The sequence below is a fragment of the Microtus oregoni genome, unplaced genomic scaffold, assembly GCF_018167655.1.
Source record: "Microtus oregoni isolate MIOR12 unplaced genomic scaffold, Mior012 000035F_ref0000213, whole genome shotgun sequence".
Lineage (NCBI taxonomy): Eukaryota > Metazoa > Chordata > Mammalia > Rodentia > Cricetidae > Microtus > Microtus oregoni.
The window spans coordinates 21,946,139-21,973,242 of NW_024543094.1; the positions used below are offsets into that span (position 1 = coordinate 21,946,139).

At 43.5% G+C, this 27,104-nt stretch overlaps 1 protein-coding gene across 1 annotated transcript in view; it reads right to left on the bottom strand.

The window, feature by feature from the left end:
- Itga8 (integrin subunit alpha 8) overlaps nucleotides 1–27,104 on the bottom strand; it is a 176,394-nt gene that overhangs the window by 22,923 nt on the left and 126,367 nt on the right. Inside the window, exons 24-27 of the mRNA XM_041630731.1 lie at nucleotides 25,210–25,315; nucleotides 20,175–20,333; nucleotides 8,825–8,953; nucleotides 2,953–3,066 (exon numbers count right to left, since the gene is read on the bottom strand). Of these exons, the coding sequence (XP_041486665.1) occupies nucleotides 2,953–3,066; nucleotides 8,825–8,953; nucleotides 20,175–20,333; nucleotides 25,210–25,315 (508 nt within the window). The remainder of the gene's footprint in view (nucleotides 1–2,952; nucleotides 3,067–8,824; nucleotides 8,954–20,174; nucleotides 20,334–25,209; nucleotides 25,316–27,104) is intronic.

Consider the following 27,104-nt stretch of genomic DNA (forward strand, 5'->3'; position numbering starts at 1 on the left):
GTGCTGGGATTACAGGCGTGCGCCACCACCGCCTGGTTATCAAAAATATTTTCAATAAATGAGAAGATGAGGATCTAGAGACACAAAGTCCATATTAATAGATGGACAACAGTTGGTTTTTATTGTCACACGAGGCAGATGAATCTGTCTAGTTTGGGAGGTAGAATATGAGCAAAATTAGACTGACTTACAGCTTCCCCAAACAAAGGTCAGATCACAGCAGTATCATTTAATTGATGATCATTTCTCAGCGTGAGGAGACTTAAATCTTCAATGTATTTAAGGTCAGGCTGGGGAGCTGGCTCGGTGGATAAAGTGCTTGCTGGCAAGTATGAGAGTCCACATTCATCCCACACATAAAAGCCAGGCAGCTGCGGTGGCCATCTCTAACTCCAGCACTTGAGAGGCAGGGACAGGGGATCCCCATAGTAAGCTGGGTAGCTAGACTTAGCTGGAATTTGAGAGGACTAGGTTCAGCAACAGATCCTGCTTCAAGAAATAAAGAGGAACTCAAAAGGGGAAGACACTGGACCTCAGCTTGCATGTGCACACACAGATACACACGCATACACACACAGGCACACACGCATGTATTTACACACACGTGCACACATTCACACCTTTCTCTCTTCCCACTGCAAAACTCAATGAACTTCCCCGCTGCACAGATAGATAAAGCATCAGGCGATCTTCAGATTCAAAAGATCCAACCTCGGCTGAGATGCTTGCCTGACTACAGCCTGTGCTGTCCTGATTCTGTGTGAGAACTTTTAGAACAATCTATTGCCTTCTTTGTTGGCTCTGTTTGTTCAGATTTTGGGTTGCATGGCTGGATCTCCACACTGATTCTACGCTGTTCCCCACCTGACCCTTCAGCAGACTTTCACCAGACCCTCAGGGACTTGGAGTAGTTCAACTGTTCTTATCTTCTGGGGGAGGTGACCAGGAAGTGAAATGGGAAGATTGTTCTAGAAAATTCTTCTCAGACAGCATCAGCACAGCACAGGCAGTAGCCAGGCAAGCATCTCAAGAGACTTTGAACCTTTGGAATCTGAAGATCACCTGTTGCTTTATCTATCTGTGCAGTGGGGGAGTTCATGGAGTTTTGAGATGGGGAGACAGTAATGTGTGTGCATCTCTCTCTCTCTCTCTCTCTCTCTCTCTCTCTCTCTCTCTCTCTCTCTGTGTGTGTGTGTGTGTGTGTGTGTGTGTGTGTGCATGTGTATCTGTGTGTGGTTGAGGTCCAATGTCTTCCCCAGTTCATCTTGGCTCACTTATCCTACAGAAATTTCCTTTGAAATATTTAAATTTTTGAAACTTAAAAATGAAAACCTTTACATTTAAAACTTTAAAAAATTCAATGTTTATGGCTAGAGTCTACTAATGAGTGAATACATTCCATATTCGTCTTTTTGAGTCTGGGCTATCTCACTCAGAATAGTGTTTTTTATTTCCATACATTTGCATGCAAATTTCAAGATGTCATTTTTTTTTAACCACTGAGTAGTACTCTAATATGTATATGTTCCATACTTTCTTTCTTTATTCTTCCATTGAGGAGAATCAAGATGAATATGGTATGTACTTACTCATTAGTGGACTCTAGCCATAAACAAAGGACAATGAGCCTATAGTCTGCGATCCTAGAGAAGCTAAATAATAAGGTGAACCCAAAGAAAAACATATATAGATCCTCCTGGAAATTGGAAGCAGACAACATCACCAGGAAAAAGTTGGGAGCATGGGGGTAAAGATGAAGGTAGGGTATGGGGAGGGGAAGAGGGGAGAGAGAAGGGAGAAGAGGAGGATTGGGGAGAGCTTGGGGGAGTTGGATGCTTGAGATAGAGGAAGGGCAGATATGGGATCAGGGAAGAAGATATCTTAATTAAGAGAGCCATTTTAGGGTTGGAAAGAGACTCGGTTCTAGAGGGGATCCCAGGTGTCCACGGGGATGTCCCCAGCTAGGTCCTTGGGCAGTAGAGGAGAGGATGCCTGAACTGGCCTTGTCATGTAGTCAGACTGATGACTATCTCCATAGAACCTTTGTCCAATGATGGATGGAGATAGAGACAAAGACCCACATTGGAGCACTGGACTGAGTTGTCAAGGTCCAGTTGAAGAGCAGAAGGAGGGAGAAGATGAGCAAGGAAGTCAGGACTGCGAGGGGTTGGTCCACCCACTGAGACAGTGTGCCTGATCTAATGGGAGCTCACCAAGCCAGCTGGACTGGAACTGAATGAGGATGTGATAAAACCAGACTCTCTGAATGTGGCTGACAATGGGGGCTGGCTGAGGAGCCAATGATAATGGCTCTGGGGCTTGTTTCTACTGCATGTACTGGCTTTTTGGGATCCTAGTCTGTTTGGATGAACACCTTCCTAGGCCTGGATAGAGGGGAGAGGGCCTTGGACTTCCCACAGGGCAGGGTAATTTGATTTCTCTTAGGACTAGAGGGGGAGGGAGGAGGGGGGTAGGAGAACAGGAGGGAAATGGGAGGAAGTGGAACTTTTGAATGGTATTATTTATAAAGCAATAAAAATTTTAAAAAATCAAAACAGAAAATGAAAAACCAGGGCTGGGGAGATGCCTCAGTTAATAACCTGCTTTCTGTATAAGCATGAGGAACTGAGTCTGGATCCCCAGGACCCTTGTAAAAAAACCATATATAACAGTGCATGTCTGCCTTGCTGATGTTCACAGAGGTAAAGGAGTGTGGGGAGAGGTGACAGCCGGCTTAGGTGTGTTGGTGAGCTCCAGGTTCAGTGACAGACTGACTCAGAAACAAAGGTGGAGGAGGATGGAAGAAGACACTCAACTTTGACCTCTGGCCACTAGCATGTGGCCAATACACAATAATAACACACACACATGCACATGTGCAAATGAAAAATTCTTGCAGAGGGGTTAATGCTGATCTCTCAGAAAGAGGTTCTAGGTGAGCGACATGGTTACCTGGAGGAACGTGTGGGCCCACAGTCTCGACCTGACTTTCAGGACTGCACTCTCTCCTCCTCCCAGTCGTCCCACTGCACAAGAGATTTGCAAGCACTCAATGTTTGTACAGTTCTGCAAAATGCAAAGACAGAGACGGACTATCAGTGCCTCGAATGGTAGCGGAGAATCAACACTGACGCGGCTTTCTTTCCTCAGAAGACACTGGCTTGCCTGCAAATCTAATGTATTCCATTTAATTTAGAGATAGGACAAATTCATTAAAGCAACTGAGACAAAGAACAGTTAGCAATGTTGCGAAGTTGTTTCCTGGTCAGAGAAAGGTAAAAGTGGATCATAAAATCCCATTAGAAACAAGCTTCTCTCTAAGGGCTCCATCTCCTGTGACAACCAGTGAGTTTTGTTTCATTTTCTCGGAACTCGGGAAGATGTTTCTTAGAGATGAAAGATAAACTGGGAAAACCTGGAAGCCTTTGTAGAGAAAGGCTTTGAGTCCCTGTCACCTCAAAGATTCAAAGTTAATGACTCATTGATAAGCAATTGCTTTACAACATTCTCTCCTCTGTCCAAACCACTTCCTGATCGCTGAGCAGGCGCTTGTACAGGTCCTATGCATTACACTGTTGTTAAACCAGCTATTTACCCATATTATACGGGATCCCCTTTTAAATACGAGATACACAGTGTGGAAAAAAGGTTCCGGATGAGGACATTCTACCTATCAAATGTATCTTCATTGGATCCCAGTTTCCATAGGCTCATTTGTTTGAACACTTGCTATCCAGCAGGTGGCGCTGTCTGGGGAGGCTGTGGAGTCTAGCAGGAAGGACCTGGTTGGGAGAAGGTCACTCACTGATGGTGTACTTTTAAGCTTATACCTGCTTCTGGTTCTAACCTGCACTGTCTACTAACTGACTGGTTATGTATGTGGTCTTGCTTCTATGAACCCCCAAGGCCCAGACAGAACTTCTGGTACTATGCCTTTCCTAGGACAAACAGAAACCTCTCAGAAACTGCGCTCAAATAAACCTTCCCCCTTTCACTTGCTTTGTAAGGTGCTTTGATCACAGTGATGGCAAAGATGACTAATAACTGAGTGTGGGAATACATGGATACCGCAATGTTTTTCATGTGCCCTTGCAGACTGATGCTTCCTTAATTGGACTGGAGATATGATCAAAGAAGTAGCCCTGAAAGAGTGGAGGCTATTACAGAGGAGAGCAGGAGGTTGGAGATGGAATCTGCAGGTACTGAGTGGGAAGAAGAGTGGTCCATAAAAATCCTCAGGAGGGGTCAGCGAGGATAGGAAGACAGCCGGGAGAGGACATATAGGGAGAGGCAAGGAAAGGGCTATAGTTGTTTCACCAGCTGGTCAATAGCATCAAATGCAGAAATGAAAAGAAGAAAGACACGGGTGTTGTAAGTTGAGTCTGTAAAGAGAACAGAGAAAAGTTTGGAGAGGGAGGTAATCCTGGCCGAAGCAAGGGGCGACTGAGATGAGGGAGGCGAGGATGGCTGTAGGTGGGAGAAGAATTAAGTTTCCGTGTTGGAGATGCAAATTTTAAAAAATGCAAACTGGAAACTGTGATGCCAGCACAGGACATTGGCATGCTACACTTACAAATTCCTAATCAGGAATGGGATTCCGTACTTGGTTTTAACCAAACAAAAACTGTAGGAGGTCTTCTTTAGCTTTTGATTTTAGAGTAAACTTTGCATAATCATCCTCCCCTCGGAGTTGTCTTGATTCAAGGACATGGGTGGGTATTGCATGGCTTGTAGCATTTGAGCCAATTAGAGAAAAAGAGAATGTAATGGGAGTTTGAAATCAGATGCAGAGACTAATGACTGTCTTGGCAACCATTTGCAAGTAAAAGGCTCCTATGATATTTAGACGTTGAAATTTATGTTAAAATATTTAATGAGAAATAGCAGAAGAAATTGGACCTACAGCACAAGTGCATAAAATTTCAAGAGAATACCATTTACCTAGCTCCACTGCTCTTCTGCTCAAGATTCATGTGCAAAGTAGCATGTATAAGAGGAATCTGAATCCTGTTTTTGCAAATGTTTAGTTCTGCAGAAGTTGGGATATTGGTTTTTCAATGGGCTCTTCTCATTTTTACTGTACATAATAGGATTCTATAGATGTCAACTTTTATTGACAACATACAGTTTTATTTTTCTAAAATAAATTTATTCTAAAAAGGACAGTATGAATCACCTACTCTAACATTTTGAAGCCATTGTACAATCTTACAAATGTACAGGCCCTTGACTCATAATCTGCTGATTATTATAGCTTTATCTCTTCTTAAGAATGATATTGGAGATAAATTCCCTTGTATTTTTCATTTCCATGTTTTAATTTTCCTGTTAAGAAGAAACAAGTGGATGGAAATTAGGAATTAAGACACAATTGTGTGTGTTCCTATGTGTGCTGCTGCTGTGTGTGTACAAGCACACATACACATGTGTGCATATGCTTGTGCAGGCCAGAGGTCACCTCGGGTATTATTCCTCAGGCACTGCCCACCTTCTATGCTGAGACAGTGTCTTTCACTGTCCTGAAACTTGTCAAAGATGCTATACTGGCCAGTGAACCCTGGGCATCCAGCCTGTCTGTCTGCTCAGTACTGGGATCAAATGCACACCACCACACTCAACTATTTTACGTGGGTTCTATGGAACAAACAAACAGGTACTTAGGTTGGCCAGGAATCCATTTTCAGAATGAGCCATCTCCCCAGCCCTAAGATACAGTTATGAACGCCTCTTTCGTCATTTTAGGAGCCCAGGCCAGTTGTGCAATCACTGCCTCTGGACTTACCACCTCAAATTGGAACTCTACTTCCTTAAGCCTTTGCCTCATTAATACATAACCAGAATTAGTATCTGTGTCACCCAATCATCCTGTTATGAAGCTCTTGACTACTACTATGGATATGTTCTGGAATATTAGTGCTGTCATTGGGAATGACATTGTTCTACTTTATTGGACTGAAATAAGTAGTTAGGATTATCAGGCTTTTATATATATTTTCTTCTGCCTTAAAATTTACAGTCAATTCATGTAGTGGCATTTCATTTGTATCTTAATAAATAAAGCTTGCCTGAAGATCAGAAAAGTAAAACAGCCAGACTGGCCAGTCTTATAGACCAGGCATCAATGACACACACCTTTAATTCCAGTAGCCACAATGACACACACTACCACCATTATGTGTGCCCCAGCACGTGGGGCCAAGGGACCGTATGATGAAATAAATCACTGACTGTGAGCTAAAATGAAACCTCCACTAAGTCGCTGTGTCTTGTATTTGTCACGGCAGAGAGAAAAGCCACATTTGCCATTGCTTCCCTTTCAACTACGCAAATGCTAAACTCAGAGGTTCAGGACCTTGGATATCCTTGCTCCTTGAATTATGTCACTTTTATGACTGTCTGGGACAGTGGGGCTCACTGAAATATTGCCAGAATGGGCATTGTATTTTGAATTCAGTGAGGGTGGTAGCTGGTGAATTTGATCAGCGCTAAGTAAGCTATCTTTTAATATGTGCAGTGGATTTTTTTTATAGTTGGATAGAGAGTTAAGAGGTCTAAGGGCCATAGAGGAGGAACGGGAGTTAGTGGACTGGCATTCTAAGGGCATTTGAAATATAACTCCAAAAGGTAGCGCCATTAGTTCAGTGAATTCATACCTGAGTCATTTGTTGACAGGGTCACTGAGCCCATAAGCCATAAGCCAGGGAAGCAGTGCACGGAACACGGTGCATATTCTCACCTGAGGGATTTTAGATAGGGTAAGCTGGAAAAGAAGCAGGCCTGAGAGTCGGAGCACCGTAGTGCCCAGAGGAGTCTCAGAGTTGCTCTGCGTTTCTGAGAGAGGGCCAACAGCGTGGGCTTGGGAGTTTTCCAGCTCCCCACCTAGCCAGGGCAATGACCGCTGCTCCCGTGGGAACAGCTGTAGAGCTGCCCTCGGCTCAGAGTTCTAGCTTTCTCATCCTTCAACCATCCTTTACTTGGTCCTGAAGCTTCCTGATGAAGGCCCCTCTCTTTTCTGTTTGTGACTTTGGATTGGTAACTTGAGGCTGTACCTTCGATTTAGATAATGAGTATCAGGAAGGGCTTCTTCAGTGCAAGTATGGAGCAAGAAGCATCTTTCCGGGCAGCCTTTGCTCTATGTGAGGCACAGTGTTCTCAGCCTGTTCCTACCCCCAGTCCCCGGGGATGCTTGGAAAGACGTCTGGCGGTCTCTGACTTCTGATAGAATTTGAGGCTGTACCTATAACTGAGTCCTTAAGGCTGTAGTCTATGAAATGCTGATGGATTGGAAGTTGATGCTTGCTTTGTGCCTTTGCTACATGGTCAGGAAAGGGTGAGCATGTGAGGAGAGACAGAGGAGATAAGATCCTGATCAGCATTGGGATGAGTAAGGGCCTTGCATAAGAATACCAATTCATGCTGATGGTTCTGCAAAGTCCAGCCAAGATCAGGCTAGATCCTCCAGAGGCCCGCAGTGCCAAGACCCCCATATTTCAGCCCAGAAAACCTGAACACATTAGTTTTTCTATAAGGTTTTATTTTATTCTAACGAATACACAGTAATACAATGGAACAGAGTTCCTAATAAATACGCTGCTGTTTTTTTCTCCACACCCTTTTGCTGTCCATGCTTTCCTAAAGCTGATGTGTACTCACTGCGCATGCTAATGATTGTCCTGTGACTTTTTGTACATGCAGATATCACACTTAGCTCTCAGCTGTCTATCAGCTACCCTCTCTTACTCTCCTCCCCATCCTCTCCCTTATTTCATCACCCTTTTCCAGGAGTCTCTCTATTACTTTAATTCCCAGACTTTTGATTGGCCCTCATGTAGCCTAGGCTGGCCTTGGGCTTGCTGTGTAGACAAAGATGATCTGCTCCTGATCTCTCTGCCTCTACCTCCCAAGTGCTGGGTCATAGCCATGTATCATCCAAGTCCCTGGGTGTGTTTGCTGCCTTGTTAAGATGATCATCGGATTTCTGATGATCTTTTATTTTTATATTCTGCATTCCAGATATTGAAAAGCTATGTGATTCTTATTTTCTGTATGACTTATTTTACTTAATGTGATGTCCTTTAGCTCCATTAATTTTCCCGCAGATGGCTCGTTTTCTTTCTTCCTCAAGGTGTTTCAGCGCTCCATTGCCCATGCCTGTCTCATTTCTTCCATCTGTTCATGCGTTGACAGCACCTAGGCTGAATCGTGCTCCTTGGTTCTTGTACGTTCTGCCTCCGTACACATGGAGGTGTGCACGAATCACAAGCCGACTTGGTTTCCCTGAGCACACGGTGCTTACCTCTTTCAGACAAGCCACGCCCCGTAAGATTCAAGGAGAGGTGTGACACCGTAGGGACGTACTGGGTCAATGGGGCTCTCAGCGCTCATCTCAACTGTGCCGCTCAGGGCCTCTGAGTGGGCTAATAACTGAAACTTGATGTTTGTAAATTGATTTTCATAGTTAACCTCCAAAGAGTGGGATTCAGTACGCCATTGTCTTATATGGATATTACGGTTCCTGCCCTTCCTCCTGTCCTATTCTTTTTGTTCTCGGAATAGATTCACAGTCACACTTAATGTTCACCTCTGTTTCTCTGAAGTGGTCGTTGTGGTGGATTTAGAAGAATATAAAGGTTATATTGCAAACACTCCTTAATCTTTACAAAAGAATCACTTTCATTTTTCACAATACAAGCTGCCCAAAGGCGTCGGGCGTGTCTGAGCATTGAAGAAAACTGAAAACAAGAGTTAAAGTTAAAACCACCTGTGTCTGGGAATTCTGTCTAATCCAATATTTTCGCTCAGTGCTGTGCACAGGGCGACTCACCAGTATTTTTGCAGGGCTCTGTCTGTGGAGCTGGACCACTGGCACATCCCTCTTCCTGACAAGATGAGGAATTGTAGCGTTTCTCAAGAAGGCGCTGAGCTCAGGGGTGTCCTCTGGGGAGGCAGCCGGCTGCAGAGAGAAAGCAGGCATCAACACACATAGCTGCATTCACAGATTCTACCATTTTCCTTCACCTCAAAGCCCGGGCAATCGGATTCACAAAGATTGTGCTTTACACAATCAACACCAAAATGACTCATGATGACCACGAATAAGACTGTCCTCTCTTTGGTTACAAGAATCCATGAAGCGCTGGAGAACACATTTTTGAGAAATTTATCTTGCAAGGATAAATTTGAAGAAGAAATAATTTCCCCAGAAGGGCAGAAACCAAGAAGTTGACTGACGCTCCAGTTACCCTCACTGTTTTCCTCTCGTGAGGGAGGGGCCTGGATAAACGGAGGCAAGTTCTGTGTGGAAAGATAAACCCTCAGGCGTCTACAAAGGGTTGGAGATAGCCTGATGTGGTCCACAGCCTACTGTCTTTATGGCTGCATCCCTGTTCCCTTGCTCATGAGAAGCACCCCTGAGAGGAGACCTGTGTCCTAGGGACAATGGCTTTCCCAATGCAAAGGGTTGGAGATAGCCTGATGTGGTCCACAGCCTACTGTCTTTATGGCTGCATCCCTGTTCCCTTGCTCATGAGAAGCGCCCCTGAGAGGAGACCTGTGTCCTAGGGACAATGGCTTTCCCAATGCACGCACTGCTGTATGACAGCCTGCTTTCCAGTCTTCGCTTTTGTTCTAGAACAGGTGATTTTTATCTCAGTGTTCCTGCTGAGCACAACTTCTGGCTGAAAACACACTTTGGGATTTCAAATTGTGTGTGAACCCCGCCCCCCCCAATATCCTAGTGACGTCATTTGCTTGCGGATCCGCCTAACTTGTGGCTCACAGGACAAAAGCATCAGGGGAAAACTATGAATGAGGTGCAATACAAAGTAGTGAACGAACTACTTTGTGTTAATAAATTAATAATCTAATCATAAACATGAGATTGTTCATTATTACTATTTTGTTTGTTCAGTTCTCAAGTATAAACTTTGTGGAAACTCAGTGCTGTGTTGCAGTGACAAAGTTCAGATTCCCTGTGACCAACTGAGTGCAGAAACCTGCCTCCCACTTCCACCCTGAGGCTTGAGCCTTCCTTTGCTTGATTTGTTTACACATAATGGGAGCAGCATTATTACACTCATGTCCGGGGTGAAGAAAGAAATCCCGGCATCGCAGATGTGAAATGTACCACAGAAGGCAAAACAATCGTGATCAGTGTTTCCAAAGGCCTGAAAGAATCTACCAGATGGACAAAGGGATGGAACCCAGACACTTCGGGGTGACAAGGGTCATGCCATGCTGGATCTTGCTCTTGTTGGCTTCCCCAGATCCATCACGCCAAGAGGCCTTTGACTCCCACTCCACGGCAGCCTCTCTGGTTTCCCTTCCTGAGCTATCACAAAGCTCTGGGCTTCCATTTCATGTGGCGCTTGATCTCTGTGGTCTGTGAGTAACTATCAGGCCCATCCACACTTGCCACCGACTGGTCTCAGTGAGGAAATATAAAGTAAGATATAGAGAGTCACATGGCCTTTCCCAGGAAACACCAGAAAACAAGCAGAGAAGAGATCTAATAAGGAAAACTTGGGGAGGTTGGGGTGGGGAGGAAGCCCATTAGGAATCAAAGGCAAATTTTCAAAAACAAAGGACTCTCGGTGTCACCCAGATCTTGCAGAGGAGGGAAACCTGGTGAGGGACCTAAGTATTGACTGGATATGTCCCTTGTGGACTTGTGCTCCTTTCCTGAGTGGGAGATTCTGTGGGTGAAAATTGAATCATGATCACTTAAGAGGGTTTGGATAAGTAACGATTGTTTAGAAGAGCACCAAATGAAGTCCCATGGTCATTCTCATGTTAAAGCAGCCTCTTTCCATGTCAAAGTCGGTATAGACCATTTCAGGTAGCCAGGGCTGTATTGTGAAGTCCTGCCCCCTACCCACCCCACACACACCCAAATAAAGCGACCAAGTAATCAAACAAAAACTAGTTTTTAGTGGGTTAGAGTTGGGATGAACCTTTCCTAAGTGGGTAGGCAAAGCCCACTCTTGAAAAAGATACAGGTTGAAGTATTTGGTTTACTTTTTATTTTAATGCAGAAGGAAATTCTGAGGCTTGTAAGGTTCAAGGGAGGGATAGTAGAGGAGAAGAACTTGAAGACAGGAAATGGGGACATTTGATGTAGAAAAATTAAGCCTGGAGCAGCAGAAGGAAATGGCTTTTCTCCAAAAGCGTTGGAGAGAGAAGTTGAAGATGAGAAAGAATATTAGATGTTGCATATTGTGGGCTGGATTTTGTGAAGTGGAAATTGATCATTTGAAGACACGCTTGTCTTCAGGGCAATAGCAATGTGATGGGAACTGGAGAGACAGAACAAAGAGTGCAGCAGAGGCTTGGAGTGATTAATACAGAGACTGGAGAGGACAGGACTTCCCTGTGACAAGGACGACCCCATGGATACTCCCAACCACTGGGATATAATGGGACCACCAGCTAAAAGTGGAGAAGCTGGACTATAAAAGGACGTCTCACTGGGACTTCCAGGGCAATCACTTGGAAACTCTGGACGTTTCTAAAAGAATGTCCAGGTAAATCACCTTGCATTCTCAGCATGACCGGAAAGAAAGTTTGGCCAAAGGTAGCTTTAAGAGTGGGCTGGGCTGAACTGGGCTGAATGCTTCAGGGAAAGCACGCATATTAAGAGAGGAAGGTTCACTGGAGAGAGACGGTGGGAACATTATAGGAATAGAATGGATGAAGAATAAGATGCTGAGTGTGACGGAGGTAAGGTATCTAGAGAACAATGGCCAAAGTCCTAGGATTGTGAGCTGCTGGATGGAGTGGGGTGAGAATTCAGAGAAGTGTCAGCTCCAGGGATGCTGGGATTTCCCAGGACAATGACAGAGCCTGGTCTTGCCCGGAGGATAAACAAAGAAGTTGTTCACAAATGCTCAGAAATGGCGTATCTGGTAGAAAAGTGTTTACAGCCCAAGATTTAAAAAACTGAGCTTAGACAGACAGTTAAGAATTGTGTAAATCCCTAGATCCTCATATGTTTTCTATTACATTTCTGTATGTGTCTGCTGCCATGGACTTCAGATTTACTATGTGCAACTTCTCTTTCTTTTCTTATCCTTTGAGACAGGGTCTCATTATGAAGTGTAGGATAACTTTAAACTTGTTATTTCCTGCCTCGGCCTCTAGAAGTAAACTAATGTACAGAGTGGAAGTACTGGAAAAATTGGGTCATGATTAGTGTGTGTGTGTAAGTCATATATGGGTGTGTGAACATACACACGGTTGCTAGAGCACTGTTTTGGCTATTGTTTCTCAAGTGGTATCCACTTTGGGGTTTCCTGGGTTTTTCTGTTTGCTTTGAGACCCAGTCTCTTATTGGCCTGGAACTTTACCAGCAGGCTATGCTGGCAGTCCAGAAAACCCTGGGGATTTGCCTGGCTCTGGCTCTGAGTGATTTCTTTACATAGGTTCTTGGGGTTAAACTCATGTCTTTATGTTTGCATGGTGAGTATTTTGCCAACTGCGCCATTTCCCTAGTCACTAGTTGTGATTTTCTAGTCTCAAATTATAACTTATAATTATTATCAGTATTAATAAAACAGTGGTCCCAGACCAAGAACTCTTTGTGTGGTTTCATCAGATGTGGCTTATGTGGAAATAAAGAACATATGTGCTGGGCTCCATTATAATTTGTCAATATTAATACACGGTCTCTGGACAAGCATAGGTCCTCCAACTAGCCAGGAAACAGGACCCCTGCAAGACAGGTGTCAACAGAACATGTCCCTTTCATTTCATACCACTGGTCAGAAGATAGAAAAAGTGTCTCCGTTGAGTGAGCACCGTAGTCAACGGGTCTTCAAACAGCTTACAAACCGAGTTCCTCAAATGGCATTCCAGAAATTATTTCACAAAACAAAACATAACAAAGGGGGAAAAGTTATCCAAGAAATGTAAACAACAATTCCCATCCATTTTCTTGATGGATGGTGGAGTCCCTTTCCCAGCTGGCCATGGTCGCACAGACCGAACGTTTCCTCCACCGGAGATGAGTGGAGGTAAGGGAGGCTGGACTCAGAGTCCTCGGGCGAGGCAGACATGCTGTCAAGAGCAAATTGGTTCAGTGCTATGAGAAGCTGTAAATAAACACTCAAGTGGCTCCCCAAGAACAAACAACTTCCTTCTGCAACAAGGAAATAATTGTTAGTAAATACGTTTCTTTCTGCAGCTGCTACTCAGAATTTGACCTCAACAAGACTTTTTCATTTTCATAATTTCCCCCCAAACTCCTCACTCTGGTGTAGCTTAAATTTATGGATTAAAGGAACAATATGTAACCAGAATGTGCAATACAGTTGGGAAAGATGGTCTTTGAAGAAAGAAGTTGGGTGAAATGAAATTAGTGGCCCTGAGAATCCATAGTTAAGCCTTGTATCTCATCTTTTTCTTGTTTGTAGTGTCTTTGGAGCCCAGGTATTCCCAGTACACACGAAAGAACAGACTATACTCAGGGACTATAATTAAATCTAAGTGGAGGCAAGCCTAGAGGGCCAATGTACCCTGCAATTAAGACATACATGTTAAGGGTTTGTGGGCAGAGGGAAAACCCCGCTTTTTCCTTCCCGAGTTATTGCAGTCTAAATACAAGAATCAGTGTACCCCATTGATGGTGCTGAAGCTTCCTTAGCTTTTGGATGTGGTGTTTTTCCATTGTATATCTATGGGGTTGCGCAGATCGATGTGATATGTGCATGAAGGTGGAAGTCGGTGGACTTCCTTAGCTGTCATTCTTCAGGGTGAAGAAGATCAACAGTAAACACAGATGGTAACTACAGCATCATAACTGGAAAAGAAAACCAGAGCCAGGTGGGCTGTCTTGCTCAGACCTTCTAAAACCGTGGAGGGCTAGGATATTTTCTCAAAGGAGGGGGAGCGTGTAGTTGACACCTGACCATGATAGGGGTAAGTCACAGGTGTCGTGAGTGCTTCAGCTATGATATAAACTGTGGCTGCGAACATTCCAGCCCTTTAAAACGATTTCAAAGGGCATGAAAAGAAATTGGTATGTAATGACAAAGGCAGGTGAACTATTCTTCTCCATGTCTTCATTTGAAAGGTGTATTTTAGGTGAGGGCCTTGGGGTGACTGAGCTAGGGCTGTTGTTTAGGAGCTGACAGGCGTCCCCTGGTTTTGAATTGATGAGAAACAGTGGACAGAGGCAGCTAATGACAAGAAAGTACTCTTAGGGATAAGACAAACTATGCAAATTTGCCAAGCCACTGTCTGCTGGCCACTTGAGTCTAGAAAACTATTTGCAGGGCTATAATTTTTGACAGATGAACGGGTTCTGGGTTTTTGCCATTTCTGTTTGTATGATCTGGTTGCAATTTGTACTTCCTGTGAGATCAGTCTTGCTGAAACAATGAGAGATTCAGAGGTGACCTCCTTACATCTCCGAGGACAATGCATACGACATGGGACTCTCGTGCTTCTTGGTCTCTGTACCTGAGGATCCTCCTTTTGTTGAAGTTATCCCTGGAAGGTGTTCTGGGTTCTACTGCAGATAGGCTCTGAGCTTCTTCGCCTTTCTCGCTACTCAGTCTCCGATTCTTCAGCCTTCTCCCTCACCAGCTCACATTGAAAAACTCAAAGTCCTTTAGTCTTCATGAAACTCGTGGTTCCTTGGTTGGGTTTATTGTTTCAACCTCATCTTATCTAAAGATCATAGCATGTTTGAAAGGCTATTCAAACCCCTGGATAAAGTCCACCAAAAAAACAAAATTGGTAGTTTGAAAAAAAATCATTTTACCATCTTTAGTATAGCTGAGAAACACTTTATTCAATTCTAAAATCTTATTCCAAGAAGGATCTGGAACAAATTAGATTTAATGGATCGGTCTGAATGCTGCAGACAGTTGAATGTTTCAGAATGTTTTAGATGGTGGAGGGAGGAGAAACTGCTACATTAAATCCTTTCCTTCTGACCTAGACCATGAAGTGTGTAAGCAGAACTTCATGGATGTTCCTGGGATTTAAAAGACAGGTAACCAAACCCCAAGAGGTTGAGAGCATCACTACATAACACAGCCCCAACCTTTGGATTGGGAGGACAATGCACAAGTAGAGCAAATGAGTCTAACCCACTTGGACTGCTCTCTGCTGACCTCAGCCGGGCATTGGCTTCCTTGAGTGACAAACAGGGGCTGTGTCGCTCTCTCTTTTTCTCTCCACATTTCTACTTTTCTTCAGACTCTGATGCTTCACAGGCCAAGCTGAATGAATCTCCACGACGCTTAGGGTGATGTGGGAAAATTAAAAATAAAGAATTCCCCGTTGTCTAGTGGCATCTATGTATGGCCACCCTTGTCCCATCCCATCTTGGATGCTGATGCTCTGTGGTTGAGCAGCAAGGGAGGTGAATCTGGGTGAGATCGTTTGGCCATTGCTGCCTAAAGCCACCATCGCTTAGAATCATTATGCCGGCGGCTTTATAAAGGCACTCGGTGTTCCCTCCTCAGCCTTGGGGGGAGCATCGGAGTAACTTGATAGAATAACTAGTTCCTACTGTGCAAACTGAGCCCTGTTAAGGTCAGACTTACTGGACCTTGGTGTGCATGTGAGAAGACTCTCGGGCTTTTGTTGAATTTGGAACACATCTTTGTTTGCACACAGGTCAAATTTCAGAGGGTTTGGGGAGATAGTTGGCAATAAGAAAGCATTTCTCTTGAAAAATCATGTTTTAAATGGTAACTCAGTTCTCAAGCCAGTCCACAAAAAAAAAGTCCCAGGAAAAAACCCTACTTAATCTTCAATATGGTTTTTATGTAAAACTGTATATTTGCAATAAAAATAGTAATATCCAGGACAATGGCCATATGAGTGATTATAAAAAATAGAAAAAAATTATTTGTTTACTCTGTTATAGTGAGTATTTGGGTAGAGAAATGGGCAAGTGTACCTATGTTTGGTAGACTCTAAGGAGATATCGACATCATTTCAAAGGCTTTAGAGTTGGTGGCTCTGGTTTCCTGAAGTGGGTGGCCTAGAAAATGTTTCTCCGGAAATCTGGATGGTTTCTTTTCCATGAGTATGTGAGAGGAGCAGGCATGGTGGGGCTCCCTATAATTCAAGAAGTCATTAGCCTGAGTCTGGAGAATGGAGAGTTTGAGGCCAACTTGGGCCGCACAGTGAGAACTTGTGTCAAAAAAGAACAGAAGAACAAAGCAAAGCAAAGTCGGTTAGGAGGTTGCACTGAGACAGCAAAGTCAGAAATCCTTTCTGTCAGAAGTGAGCACAGCCAAGAATTTATATGGGAGAACACGCTGACTAGGTCGTGTATCTGAGCCCAGAAAGGGGGTGGGGTGGGGTACTGACTAAAGTCGTCTGAATGGTGGCACAAGATGGACTGTTCAGGAATACAGATGTTTCGAGAGACAGCGCCTGGCACCTTCCTTACTGAAGCATGACGGAGTAGGCTGCAGTTAATGCAGGGATTCTCAGCTTGTCAAAGTGTTGAGGATAAATGACCATTGAGTGCCCAGTCCCAATTGGGAATCTGTTTCATCAACTGACCCACTTCCGGTCACTTCCTGGCCCACTCCTAGCACCTCCAGGTTTCAGAGCTCCTGGAAGATTGCAGAAGAGGGGTAGGAAGGATGCAGGAGCTGCAGGATGGGAAGGGTGATGTGAAATGATGTCCCCTTGATGTGACAAGGCACGTGTGCCCTCATGGGCTCAGTGCAGCGACGGCTGCCTGCACAAGGGAAGGCACTTAAAGTTCCATCATGGATGGGGGAGGGGATCATGAGGCTCCACCCTTAGAAGATGACAGATCGGCAGCTGATGGTTTTGGTTGGGCTGCCATTTCTCTCTGGATGTGTGGTTACCGGGAGACTGCCCCTGCTTTGATGGGACCCATGCTCATGCGCATAAAAGGCAGAACCAATAGATTCAGCAGGTTTCTTTGCAGAAGGATGTGTGAAGGACAACGGACAGAGGATCAGTGCATCGTCCTATACTCGTTAGAGAAGCTGGTTTGGCACGAGATGGTGATGAGTACAGAGACCCACAATAGGACAATGTGCAGAGAGTGAGAGAATTTGGAGCAGTCAGCCCAAACAGGGATATATTTATCAAATCTCTTCCCGCAAGGCTACAGAAGAGCTGGCTGAAAGATTATGAAGGTCAGAGGTGGTGGATGGCTCCAAAGAAGCAATGTGTTCTACACACAGTAGGGCTGATGAGAACTCACAGCCTGTGACAGTGTGTACACTACCTGCCCAAACTCAAGCCAGAAAAAAACCAGCATGAGAAGGGAAAATGGACACAAAGTTTCACCCCTAACCAAGGAACAGTTTGCATTCGATACCTGCTGCTGGGAGAATCAGTCCACTAGAGAAAACTGATTTTCTCTAATGAACACTGGGCGTATCACCCACACTTCAGAGCAGGCCACATGCTCAGGAATAGCTGGCCAACATAAAACAGACCTTGTGGTATTACAGACATGTGCCCCTTGGCCTGGTGCTGTATGTAATACCAGCATTGGGGAGGCAGAGACAGGTCAGCTCCAGGTTTAGTGAACACCCGGGATATTAGAGGAAGACACCAGTGCTCTCTTTCTCTCCTTCTCTCTCTCTCTCTCTCTCTCTCTCTCTCTCTCTCTCTCTCTCCCCCTCACACACACACTTTACACAAACATACACAAAAAACAATATAGAAAAGTTATCAATTAGCCTTGCTATAACTATTTTAAGATTTTTAAACTTGTATGTTGAAAAAAATGTTGTCATATGTTTTTCAGTAATTTCTACTCATACTTAATCCAGGACAAGTTGTTTGTCTGTGCTGTCAAGGAAGGAATACCTGCTGAATAAGTTAATCGCAGTGCCACTAATTTGTTTAGTATCTTAGAGAGCACCAGTATTCAGGTACTCTAAATTATGAGTGCTACTGGCCTACAACTAAAGATTATCATTTTAATGTCTACTTAGTAATAAGAGGGTTTTTTTGAAATTTGTCTGGGAACATATTAAATGTTGTTAAAGTATATTAAGGAGGCTGGGAAAATGGCTCAGGGGTTAAGAACCCTGGTTGCTCTTCCAAAACCAGTTGGGTTCTGTCCCCAACACCCATCTGGCAGCTCCCAATCATCCCCAGCTCCGATTCCAATGGACCCAATGTCCTCTTCCGAACCCCCAAGCACCCAGCATGCATGTGATACACATATGTATATGCAGACAAAATACTCATATGCATAAAGCAAATCTTTATGTTAAGAACAACATTTCTACACCTTAGGAATTACATTCCTCTAATTAAGCTATGTTACGGGGCTGTTACTTCATATTGTCATAAAATCTTATATTTAGTTTTCACAGATTGAAAGCTTCTTTTTTTTTTTTTAAATAAGCATAGTTAAGTTGCATTAAAAGAATTTCCTAGCCTTGGGCAGCTTTTTAATGTAAAGCTATTAGCACGCTAAGGAATAAGTAGGGAGCAGAGAATGCCAGGTGCTTAGTATACACCGCCACTCAGTTTGCACGAATCTGTCAACATTTAATGCAAGTTATCTGCTAGTGCTGTCCCTGTCACTGAGAGTGATTGTTAAATTGCCACAGACGAAGAAGAAACCTTACAGTCAGCATAGTGCACATTAAACAAGTTACATAATATATACAAACATATATAAACACTGTCAGACGTAAGCCAAACATTGCACTCTGAGAGTTAGGAGCCTTCTGCTGGAGCATGTGATTCAAGACCGTGTGTGAGATATATTAAATACGGGGCGCACTGTGAGGAGATCTGAGTCACCTAAATAGTATACACTCACATTTGAAGACGGTATTTTTTAAAAAGCTGGTGTCCCTGAGGACAGAGATCATCACAATAAAGGGAAAAGAAAGAGGAAACGAGACAAGAATTCCAGGAAGTATTTGAACTAATTTCATGTCCCACAACGGCTTTATTTACCACTGCTCCATAAAGAGGGTGGCTCACCAACCATTGGGTCCTTTACTGCAGAACCTCCTGTTTTCCTCTTGCCCCTACATACAGAACATGTGGGGGTGAAAAAGGAAGCCATTCAGAGTGTCAGTGACCCCCGGCCTGTGGCTGGGCCCTGTGGATGGCTAAGACTGTGGTTCAGGAAGCCTGTCCCTTCATCAGAGACACTGGGCCCTTGTAGCTACTAGGAGAAGGTTCTCAAGAGAGGCTGTCTTCTGAGGACAACATCCGATTCTCAAAAGTTTTGTTTTTGTTTTATTGCAAATGTGACATTTTCAAGGGCTTGGGTTACTTCATTCCTTTACTTCCTAGAAGGAACCTGAGCCAGATTTGGACCTTAGTCTAGATGGGTTTGCCTTTGGGACAGTGGGGCACTTTGGTAATGAATGAGTGGCCAGCAGAGCAGCTGCCTGGACAGGGGGCAGAAACAGGCAGAGAGGGAGAATCTCAGGCCTAGCCCAGAACCTATTCTCGATGGACTCCCAGGCTCCTTCCAGAACCGGCTTTTGAATAAAGCTCTGGGCCCTGCTCTGACCCAGCTTCCTTACAGACCCTCAGGTCAGGCCCTATTAGCTTTTTCTAGACCCCCAGGTTTTACTTTGACCCTGCCTTCTAACACACCTCTAAGAACACTTTCTGCTTCTGCTTCTAATAGACTTCTCAGGCCCTGCCCTAACTCTGCATTCCAATAGGCCAAGGTCCTTCCTTGGCCCTGTAAGTGCCGTAGACACTATTCCTGCACTGGCCATACTTTTTCCTAGACCCCCAGAAGGTTTTCAAGTCTGCACTGCACTGCTTTGGGCTTCTCTATAAGCTTTCACTACCATGGGAGCCCTGAACATTCCAGTCTAGGGGTTCTCAGCGCATGGAGACAGCTTTTGGCAAATTCTCACATTTTACCACTTGCTGTTGACAACAGCTGCGAGAACCCATCTTGGCAAAGATTCTCATGTCTTTGGGCAACATCCCAGAAAAGACTTCTAAAAACAGTATTTTATACTAACTCTCCCAAATGTGACATACCTAATTACAATTTCGGTTTGGTTGTGCTATTGATGAAACGGTCTATAAAAGGTCATCACTGAAAAAGGTTCAATAGTTGACAGGTTGCTAGGAGCAATAAATGTTTGCTCAGGTTGAGACTTTACACTAGGTTATGCTCAGCGATCACAGAAGCAAGCTAAGTTGAGCCACTGCTTAGACCACGCTCCTACCTTTATATCCTGTGGGTTGATTTCAGGGTTTGTTTGACATCGCAGAGGCCCCAGAGTTTGAAGATGAAAAATATAGAGGAGAAACTCATCTCGTGCCGAGAATGGCCAGCCCACTTCCAGAATGGTGTCACTGATGGTGCTGGGTCCGATATTGTGCAGCTGCAAGAAGGTGACACATTAGGAGATGTGGTCCAACTCCGTCTCTCACGGGTCTGTTTGGAAAAGCACTTGTGGTTGGTGTTGACTATGGCGGTAGAACACAGAGTGCCCCCAGGCAGGGGGAGCTCTGAAATCACAGTACTTAGAAATTCAGGGAAGAGCATGAAGCAATTCTTATCAGAAAGGCTTGGGACCAGAAGTATTTTAAGCTTCAGAATACTCAGGGATGGGACCCAGTTGCAATCACAAAATTCCGTGATATTTCAGAAACACCTTACTATGCGTAGCTTGAAGACAACTTTTTAGATCTTTTTTACTTATTTAAGTGTATTTGGGCGTGCACAGCCGCCTGTGCACACATGTGCCTGTGGAGGCCTGAGGTTGGCATCAGCTGTCTTCCTGAATTGCTTCACACCTATGTATTCAGATAGTGTCTCTTACTTGGACTCAGAGCTCACTGCTACAGGGCTGGACATAGCTGTTCAGCTTGCTCCAGGGATCTCCTGTCTTTGCTTCCTAAACCCTTGGATGACAAGCAGGCTACCACACCCACATGGCAAGGGTCTTACCCACTGAGCCAACTGCCCAGTCCATTGTCTTTTTAATGTGCTTGCGCTTTGGCTACGGTCTGTCCCATGAGGCCAGGTATGATATTTTCTTCTTGGACCTGGTATCAAAACAATTGGACTTTGTAGTACATTCCGATGTTTTTCAGATTAGAGAGGCCCCATCTGTACTCCGTGTGTGCAATCACTGCTATGCTTACCTTGAATTTATGTAAATTTAACGGTAGCACTAGAAATGCAATTTTAATTATAGGCTTCCAAAATGTAGTCATCCTTTCTTTACATTTGGAATTGGCCTCCTCCTGCCTGACTACTGGCTTGTCAATTGCAACCATATGGGATGCACTCTCTTTCACCCTCTGGAAAAAGGGCCATCCATCAAGCACCAAGGCCTGTCTGTGCGCCTTACAATTCTCTGCCAGTGAGTGTTTCAAAGCTGATGTTGCTGTCATTAGCCATTCCCAGAGAAAGGAAGGCCACATCTCATGAAGACAAACATTTTAAACACGTGACTTCTGCTCAGAAGACACAGATGCCATCCCCTGCAAACACTTAGCACATTGGAAGGAATTATGAGTTTACAAATTCTCTTTAAAATGAGTAGAGATCTTTGTGTGCCCCGCCCCCCGGTTCTGACAATTACCATCAGAATCTATGAAGCAGTGTGGTTTCAGTTTTTATTTGATGGCCTGTGTAATTCACATCATTAAAGGAGCATGGCATCCACTGACATAGCATGTTATGAGACCTGAGATTAGTGTGTAAGAAATACTTGGTGACTGGGAGGAGGGATGGGGCATCCTGGTGCCTGCTTTAAACTTTCATGATGTTTATGCTAATCCCAGAAGCAGAATTGCACATAAATGATTGAATCTGAGCATTTTTTCCAAGCTTTGAAGTTTTACCATTCTTAAGAGGAAATTGACTCCCACAGTTTCATAATGATTCAACAGCTTGCTATTGTCCCAGTGAAGTTCTTGACCCGAGTGACGTTGGAAAAGGTGTTGGAGTCCAGCCTCGACAGGGTTTGCACGGTTCAGGGTAGGGGGGTGTGGGATAGAAATATTAGATAGGAAGAACAGAGATATGAAAGAAAAGGAACAAAGACATAGAATAGAACCTGGAGGGCAATCCAGTGAATACTGAATTTGCCTTCATTTATTTTCCATATGCTTATATACCCCAATCCAAAAGGGGGGAAGGCAAAATGACTACTTTAATGTGATTCAAAGAACAAACAGAGCAATTACTTGCTTCAATATATGAAACATCAAGTCACTATATTCTGAGTTAAGCATTTTGTTGTTAAGGCAGGACACGCAGTGACTACACCTTAGACCAAGCAACTGGTAGGCAGCCACTCCTTGTGTCAAACCATCTGTCACGTCCTTGAAGGAGCAGTAACAGGCTTGAATTCTCTGTCCTTTGGTCAGGGTGGAAGGGATTCATTTCTGTGGGCCAAATCAATATCCAAAACACCAAGTAAGCACACCCTAGATTAAGATATTTTTTGTAGCCACACCTTAAATCAGACCTCTTGTCAATAACCTTGAAAGAGCCAGAATAGGCTTAAATTCTCTGCTCTTCAGTCAAGGTAGAGAGGACCCATTTCTGTGGGCCCCTACAGACAGGCTGCCTTTTTGTTATAAGAAGAACCTAAGTTCAGGCCAGGGCTTCTGAAGGTGTAGATAAAGGAAGTTTATGCCAATACTGTTCTCCCCAAGGAGGAAGAGCTCAAGTTTGGGAGGGAGGGGGTCTTCATAGCCCTCTGTAATGGTTAATGTCAACTGTCACTTGACAGAAGCTAGAATCACCTGAGATATAGGGATTGTCTTGATTTTGCATTGTTGTGGGAAGGGTTCTTATTCACTGAGTAGGTGGGACTTCCCCCCTGGTCTGTATAAATGGAGGAGGTGGCCAGAGCTTGCATTTCTCTCTGACTCCTGAGTGCAGATGCAGTGAGACTAGACAGCCTCCTGTGCCTGCCACTATGTCCTCCCTGCTCGCTGCCATGTCTTTGCTGCCATGACGAACTGCATTCCTCTCAGACTGTAAGCTAAAATAAATCTTCTTCCCTTAAGTCACTGTTCTCAGTGTATTTTATCACAGCTAGGAAAAAGTACCTAATGCACTCTTGTCACGAGATGAAAGCTATCTTCGGAAATAAAATGACTCCCACTGGCATTTTGCTGTACCCATAGATCAATGCCTTGCTCATCCATCATCAGAGGAGCTTCCTCCTGCAGCAGATGGGAACAAATGCAGAAACCCACATCTGCACAGTATGCAGAGAGTGAGAGACCTTGGAACACTCAATCCTAAATGGGAAGTTTCTCTCCATCACACTCCCTCCCAAGACTAGGAGAGACTGCAGAAGAAGAGGTAAAAAGATGACAAGAGCCGGAAATGGTGGAGGACCAAGAAAACAAGGGCTTCCAAACACAGCAGGATTGATCCACATATGAACTCACAGAGACTGGCAGCAAATAGTTCCTACATGGATCTTTGCCAGGTAGGATCCCAGCACTGAGAGAGGAAGTAGACACATGCTCCCATCCCTAACCCTGAAGCTAGATACTCCAATTGATAATCACTTACAAATGAGAAATGAGTTTTTTCCAGTGGAGTCTCACTGGGTATGCACTCAGCAGTAGATGGGAAACACATAATGAATGCAATGACATTTTGAAGTTCTTCGTCTCATAACGCTTTGTCAGGGCTTTTTTTCCCCCTTACAGGTCCTTTGTGTGTGTGTGTGTGTGTGTGTGTGTGTGTGTGTGTGTGTGTGTGTGTATGTATGTTCTGGTTTTGTGTTTTTATGGGCTTTCTATGTGCAGATGCACATGTGTGTCTCTGCCTATATATGCTTCTGGAGTTTTTTCTTTGGATCTTATTTGTTCTGATTGCTTTATTGTATTATTATTTTTAAATGCCTGTTTGCATCCTAATGAGAAAGAGCAAGAAAGGGTATGGATCTGAGTGTGTGTGGAGACAGAGAGGAGCTAGGAGGAGTTGGAGGGAGGGAAACCATAATCAAAACATATTGTATTAAAACCTGCTTTCAGTTTTTAAAAAAGAGCGTTATGTTCAGAACAATTGGTTCAGAGGCATGGAGGAACAGAGGATGAATGGAGAAAGGATCTCAATTAGAGAGTCGATTGGAATTGTATTTTTCTGAAATTCCATGCTGGGTTCCCTGAAAACGAATTACTGCATGGTTGATAGCATTAACTTCAAAGAAAAACCTAAATAACTGTTAAATTAAGCCTCTGTCATACGTTTATTGTTTATATTAAATTTAAATATTTTAGGTAACATGTCAACAAGTGATCTTACTATTAACAGTTTAAGACTTTGTGTGGGAAAAGAACATCGGGCTCTTTTTGCAGGATGCTGTTTCTTCTGAAGACAGTTGACTAACCCATGGAGTATTTGGATCTCAGAATAAATTATTCACTTTCAACTTCAGTTATACAAATAAAAAAGTAAAAATCATTTTATCATGTTCTTGCCTCATAAATTATATCTATATTTTGGTCCAATAATGACTAATTAATAGAGTATTCTAATAGTACTTTATAGTTAATGACATTTAGTTTATATATAGGTAAGCTTAAGGACATCTGAAAGCATGAAAGAAATACAATCAAAGAAAATAGGCTTTTTTGATGCATAGGTTCTCCAAATATTAAGTGGAGAACAAATAAAAATATTTTTAAAAGATCACTTAATAAGATAAAATGTTTCTTGCCCGGTAATAGATCTGACTACTGAGGACTGAGTGTCCATGTCTCTGGGTACTCAGCTGGGTAGCCATCAGCAGCCACTATAGCCATACTAGTGTATTCAGCAGGGCACTCATTGACAGTCAGTATAGCTATACCAGTCTATGGGTAGTTATTCATCAGGGCACCATAGCCATAACAGCACAAGTTATAAAGTTTGGACCTTGAACTGGGACCTGAGGTTCTATGAATTTCTTATTAGTAAGGAGTACCTGAATAAAACATCAAAAATTAATATAGGAAATAACTTTCTTGGATTGAAGAGATGGCTCAGGAGTTAAGAGCACTGGCTACTCTTCCAGTGGACCTGAGTTCAGTTTCTAGTGCCCACATGAGGTAGTTTACAACCACCTACGATTCCAGTTCCAGAGGATCAGATGCCACCTTCTAGCCTCCACAGGCACATATGCCGTGCATATATGTGTACACACACACACACACACACACACACACACACACACACACGTAGGCAGAACCCCCAATGCATAAACTTGATAAAATAATAATTAAAAAAGAAATAGATACCTCATAAATATGTTCCACCAAAGGACCGACTTCCTCCTCCTTGTGGGGCTCCTTTTCTGGTTCCCAGTTGTGGATGGGCAGAACAATCTGCGGAGGGTGGGACACTCTGGAATGTGTAATATTAGGTTGATTACTGATGAGCGCCTGCTAAGGATGTCTTCCTTGCATATTACTATATAGTTACACTGGTTCCAGAGGAAGCAAACTGCTCTCCAGTTACCTGGGACTATATCTGACACACGGCTAGACACTGTTAGTAAGTCGTGCCAAAATGACCGAGGGAATAGTGGAGACACAGAAGCACTGTGCGTTCTCATGCCCTGGCCTATGGTCCAGCCACATTTTACAGTCTTGTACATCTTACACTAGGGAGCAGGGCAGAGTGCATTATTGAGTGGACATGAACAATTCAACACATATATGGACATTTATAAAGCCTGCTATCCACTCTTTGTAAGTATGTGTATGTGTCTCCTGGCATAGAGGTTATGTAATCCCTGCTTTAACCCAGAGTAAGAAAGAGTATGTGTGTGTGTGTGTGTGTGTGTGTAAATATATCTAGGCTCCTGTGAGATGTATTCAATATCTAGATAAAAAGATATACAGTTTCTGGTTAAAAATGTCTGCATAGACCAGTGGACACTCTGTATATATTCCTTCTTTGTAGAGTCTTTTGGTTCCTGCTCCTGAAGAGGGCAGAGCCAGACTCAGGACTAGGCAGAATCAAGTGTGATCACAGCCTAGAGTTGTCTTACAGACAGTTTGTAGGACAAGCGAGGCAGAACTAAGTATTGCCATCATCTAAGTGCAAAATTAACTTAGCATTTCCAGTGTATACTTAGACAAACTTGATGAGTGAAATTTAGCTGTGGCATCCTGTGTACCTGTGTGTGTGCGGTGTGTGTGCATGGGTACACATGTGCTTATAAGTACTCCCCTCTTCTGGAGTAGGTGGAGGCCAGAACTTGATGCTAAGATGTCTGCATCAATTGCTTCTGCACCTTATATTTGAGATAGGACAGCTCACTGAACTTTGCACTCGCTGTTTTAGCTTTGCTGGGCTGGCCCAGCAGCAAGCCCAAGGAGTCCCTCAACCCCTGCAGTTCTGTGTTGGGGTTGTGGGGTTTGCACAGCCACACAGAGCCTTTTCCATGGGTTCTGAGGGTCCAAACTCAGATCCTCATTCTTACACAGCAAGGGCTTTTCCTTGAGCCCACTCCCAGCCCCTGAAGTAGAATGTTAAAAGATACCACTTTCTAGAACTCTATTGAGAAAAGGTCTCTTTGAAAGAATATTCATTTTTTAGCTAAAGTTAATTTCAACAGAACAAATCCTTGCGTGGGTCTCAAATGTTGCTTTGGAAACATTCAGTAATTACTGCAACCTCTAGTAACCCCAGCATTTTTTTCTCTTCTAGGCTGTTCTATGCATTAAGTGTTTATTCCTCTTTCCTGTTGAATAATATTCTATGGTATGGTTTGTTTACCATTGACTCACTGGGAACCATCTGGATTGTTTACAGTTTGAGGCTCTTATAAATAAATTTCTATAAACATTTATACAGAAATTTCTGTGTAAGCTTAAGTTTTCATTTTCTGAGAATATTTTTTTCTGGGATAAATAAAAATAGTTTTTCTATTGTTGAAGTTTGTTTGCTGTTGGGAACTTAAAAACTGAGGATTTGGTTATATGATGTAAATTCTTTTAAAAATATAATAGGACCTGTCTCCTATTTCTATTAATTCCAAATAGCAAAGAGCATCATTTATTGTCTTGAACAAGGTTGACTACTTGCTATGGATAGAATCCAACATAGGCTTTGGTTACTTATGGGTTTTTCTCTTATTAATTTTTCTCTTATTATTTATGTATTCATTCATTCATTCATTTTCTTG